The sequence below is a fragment of the Triticum urartu genome, chromosome 3A (assembly GCF_056163025.1).
Source record: "Triticum urartu cultivar PI428250 chromosome 3A, HENAU_Tu73, whole genome shotgun sequence".
Taxonomy (NCBI): Eukaryota; Viridiplantae; Streptophyta; class Magnoliopsida; order Poales; family Poaceae; genus Triticum; species Triticum urartu.
The window spans coordinates 667,973,857-667,978,441 of record NC_141875.1 but is presented as its reverse complement, the minus strand read 5'-3'; the positions used below and the strand labels follow the sequence as shown (position 1 = coordinate 667,978,441).

At 43.3% G+C, this 4,585-nt stretch overlaps 1 protein-coding gene and 1 long non-coding RNA gene across 2 annotated transcripts; both read right to left on the bottom strand.

The window, feature by feature from the left end:
* Window positions 1-295: 295 nt before the first annotated feature.
* LOC125549074 (uncharacterized) lies at window positions 296-1,019 on the bottom strand. The gene is made up of 3 exons (XR_007301238.2): window positions 940-1,019; window positions 777-838; window positions 296-663 (listed from the first exon to the last, which is right to left on the bottom strand). It is a non-coding gene; the product is annotated as an uncharacterized LOC125549074 (long non-coding RNA).
* A 2,516-nt stretch (window positions 1,020-3,535) lies between these two features.
* Window positions 3,536-4,275, bottom strand: LOC125549073 (uncharacterized). The gene is made up of 2 exons (XM_048712565.2): window positions 4,165-4,275; window positions 3,536-4,048 (listed from the first exon to the last, which is right to left on the bottom strand). The coding sequence occupies exons 1-2, from the start codon at window positions 4,226-4,228 to the stop codon at window positions 3,663-3,665; spliced, it is 450 nt and encodes a 149-aa protein (XP_048568522.1). The 5' UTR covers window positions 4,229-4,275; the 3' UTR covers window positions 3,536-3,662.
* Window positions 4,276-4,585: the final 310 nt, after the last annotated feature.

The following is a 4,585-nucleotide window of genomic DNA, read 5'->3' as shown; positions in this document are numbered from 1 at the left end:
TGATTCACTTTTTTACAATGTAGTTTCATCATCATCGGAAATTCCCCAATTTGGTAGTTTGCATATCAACATAACAAGCAACAATTTTCCACTTTCTATAACGCAGTTCATCTAGAAGATGACAAAGGGGACGGGTTTGACACCTAATGATCATCTGCACATTTTAAATGATACCTTTTAGACCTTGTGATAAAAGAAGATGTTGAACTATTGACAAAGATTCAAAATCAGTCAAGAGATTATTTAATTAGCACCATGATTCTACAACAAAGTGATCAAATTTGAGTACCTCTGCCTTGAGTCGAGCACCTCCATTGTCATCTGATTATTCAATGACGGACTGAATCAGACACAAGACACACAGTCATATGATTAATTCAGAATAACACAACAATCACACCAACGCCCATCAAGGAATACACACTCACTGCCCTGGCATGCAGCGGTTCATGCTCCTTTTGAAATCGCCTTTCCTGATGTGACTATCATGTTTTATCCATGCGCCCGACAATCAAATCAAGTCAGATAGTGACTCCAACTTATTAATTGTGTGTTCCGTTCAACCTTTTAAGCGGTGAAATTACTTGTGCGCATACCATTCCGATGGGCATGCCGCAGTCGATGTTGGAGGAGCCATCCAGGGGATCAAAGCAGACACAGTACCTAATGGGAAATGAAGAGCCACACGTACACTTCATCAGAAACAGCAGAAGTAAAATTGCTCGACCATATCAAGTTTGTGAGCAGAGCATATGGAGTGGAGGTTTTTTACACACTTCCCACGGAGCTTTCGGTCCAAGTATGAAGCCTCCTCGTCCTCCTCGGACACAAGAACGCACTGCATATATGACGTCGTTCGCAGAGGAGTGTCACAAAACAGAATAGAAGCAACGATCTTGTTCAAAAATTAAAAGAACCAAGATGAGAGAAGAGTCATACGGTGCGACCACTGCTGACAAGGGCATTGACCAACACCTCGTTGGGAGAGCACGTCCAACTTCTTTCTGCTCCTCCACCTGAAGAACCCACGGCAAAGAAAACAGGCAATCATCATCATAGCACCATTCTCACGGAAGAACAACTTTGATGAAGAGAGGAAACAAGTGCTTGCCTGGACGTTGCTCTGAACTGAGAGACCGATGAGCTTGGCTTGGCCGGCCTTGTTGAGTGGCGACGAACTTGCAGCCGAGGACGATGTGGGAGAGGAGGATGGTGAAGTCATCGCGCGACTCCGGGCGCCTGCTCTGCTCCTTCAGCAGGTATCGCGTGATGGTCATCGGGTCCGTCCGAAAAGCGTCCACCGCATGATCCATCTCGTTACTTCGGCCGTGGACGGTCCTCTCTCTCGCCGTTTACTTAGCCCGGATAGAGATCTCGCCTCCGACGCCACTGCTCCCCCAAGGACCCGCGTGCGTTCCCGCCTCGTGTACGTCTCCACCGTGTTCACACTGCGTTGGAACCGGCGATCCACCTATTTGACACCTATTCCATTCGCCTCTCCTTCGTCTCCGGCCACACACTTCAGACTACTCCGGTAGCGCAGATTCAACCCACCCAGCTGTTCGAGGAGAGTGATTGGAGGAGTCGAGGCAACGGGACGATTGTGATGGCACCAGTCGAGGAGAATGGATCGGGAGCGAGGGGAAAGCACGAGATCGGCCAGAAGCCCAGAACCGCCGCTGCGCTCCTGCCTCTCCCGTATCTCCGTCTCTCTCTCTCTCTCTCTCTTCCACGGCAAGCGGAAGGCACGGGATGGGAGGCATCCCAATCCTCTAGGCCCGTACGGCACCCGCAGAGGATCATGTGTGGGTTCCGCGGAGGCGAGCACAAGGGGCGGCGACGAGATCGGGAGCGAGGGATTGGGACGTGCGACCTGTGTGACGACAGTTTTCGTTCTTGTTTCGAGCTGGGATTGATTAACCGGTCGGTTCCCTCGTTTACTTACCGCTGGTTAACTCGAAAAAAAAACCAATTAGATGAGGGCGACGTGGGTGGGTGGATGTATCGATAGCTAGCGATAGGAGGGAGGTCGAACCATCACGACGTTCGATTCTCCTTTTTAATAGTAGAGATAGAGATAGAGATACTTCTACAAAGGAAGGGAAAGGCTGGCTGTGTTTGATTTTTAGAAAAATCGGTTGTTCTTCCTAATATGGTGGGAAAATCGATTGTTTACTCTAGAGAAATGTAACATATTTTTTCTTCTAGAATATCACATGCCTAAATAGTAAATTCCCAAGAATAATCATAAAATAGTGATTTATAGATGAGCCTACAATTTATTAAAAATTGGGATGCCACTCAATCTACTAAAAAACATTATGTCACCCAGTTAGTTAAAAACAGGCACCGTTCATTTCTAGCAGCCGACCAATGAATATATATTTTACATACATGATTTTTAATATATACTTTTCCTAATATATTTTTATATTTCCCATTTTTGTTGGTCATATAGAAACTGGTGGATGATGCTTTGAAAATATCGAGTGATATAGTCATTGACGTAACGATGATGGACCGGACTGAAAAATCAACGAGTTTTACGCAATCAGAAGAGGTGCATGTAAATAATTCTTCTTCTTTGTATGTTTGTTTCACATGATATAATACTCAAAAGATGTACTTCTATATGTGTTTAGTTTTCCCATGGATGAGCAAATTTATATATTTCATTATGATAATATTCAAGATACAATCATTTTTTATCACCATATTGAAGATAATATTAATTATTCAATTGCAGGGATGTGTCTAGCTACTTTGTTTTTGATTATGTTCTCATTGAACGGTACAGAATTGGTTCGTCCAGTTTGAACAGTGGGTATTCTTTGCTGCAAAATTTTAGACCTTCCATGTAAACTATTTGTGTTGACTACATATACTGCTTGTGATGGATAGTTGAGGAAGATGTTTCTATTATACTTGCTTAAATATCGTGTGAATCAAGCTAAAGACAACATTTTTATATTGAGCGAGAATATCTTAAGTGCATCAAGTAGATCTTAATTCATAACTTATTATAGTTATATCATCGCTCTAGGTACACATCTTAAAATTGCCTTTTTTTTATCAACCCACTACCTCCGTCCCAAATTATAAGATCATTGTTGACATTATGATAGTGTCAAAAAGTGATCCTACATTTGGGAGTACATTGTAAGTGAAGTGAATTTCAATTTCTACCCGACTTTTACTGTCTATCTTTTCTATGAAGTTTAACGTGCATTATGTTTTAGATATAACTCCAGTAAAATATTTCAAATGCCCATAATAACGCACGAGCATTCTACTAGTCGTATGTAGAGATAGAGACTCCATAGCGTTTAAAAAAGACGTGATCGGGAGGGGCGTGGTCAGGGAGATGAGGGATGAGGCGTGTGGACATGTGTTCGTGGGTCGTGGGATCTTTTTTTCCTTTTCGTATTGGCTCATTGGATGCGTGGGCTCGTATGAGAGAAAAAAGATCGGTGTTGGCTGCATGGAAATGTAGGAGGGGTGGGAGAAGGTGGAACTATCACAAGGACATACTCCCTTTAACAGTACCCAGATTATTATTATTATTCTCACGCAATCATTTATGCATGAGTACAAGTCAAGCATTGAATAATTCCTCTCTTATTAAAATCATTTTCCTCAGACGGGTGGAATAGACCATTTGCTCACTGGTCCGCAGCTGGCGGCGGCTTCTTCTTCTTGTGTTCTCCCAAGGGCGGCTCCGGCACGTCACGTTCATATGGCGGTGGCGGCTTCTTCTGAGGATCCGGCACCACGGGTTCACCCGGTGGCTCTGGCACATCAGGTTCTGACGGTGGTGGCGGGGCTTTACCGCATTCATGTGTACACATGCACGTCTTTTTCTTAGGACGTTTCTTATAGAAGTTCTCCTCGTTGTCTTCGTTGTGGTCATCGCCAACAATTGACTTCTTACTGGAGCAGTACCCACCCTTGAAGTGTTCTTTGTGACAGGCCGCGGTGCAGCGCACGTTCTTGCAAGGGCTCCTTTTGTACGACTTGCTAGGGGACATGCATACCCGAGCCTCCACACCTGCATGTGACATAGAATTAATGTGTGCACCAGAAAATTATAGTAGCAGTTGTTTCATCGATTGATCTAAAATTGCATGGAATTGCAATGCGATAAAATCTGCTATATGAACTTACATAAGGCCATGAGAAGAAAGCCCATGGTGAAGGCAGCGAGCATCTGGGCACCGCTGAACGCCATGGCCAAGTGCTCAAAATAAGTTGTTGGAAAGGATGTGTGAGGAGAAGAACGGGGTTTGAGTGCTATTTATTGCATTCCTCTTGGCTATCCATTCAATGCCTTAGAGGACATGGAAATCCAAATATTGGAAACAAGCATTTGTGTAATGTCTTAGAGGATACGAAAATCCAAATATTGAATACAAGCATTTGTGTAATGTCTTAGAGGATACGAAAATTCAAATATTGGATACAAGCATTTGTGTAATGTTTTAGAGGATATGAAAATCCAAATATTGGATAGAAGCATTTGTGTAATGTCTTAGAGGATATGGAAATCCAAATATTGGATACAAGCATTTGTATATAGTATCTATCT

Coding starts and splice junctions, on each gene's coding strand:
- LOC125549073 (XM_048712565.2), bottom strand. CDS start 4,228: ATGGCGTTCAGCGGTGCCCAGATGCTCGCTGCCTTCACCATGGGCTTT. Junction 4,049..4,164: donor CTTTCTTCTCATGGCCTTAT/GTAAGTTCATAT, acceptor TGTCACATGCAG/GTGTGGAGGCTCGGGTATGC.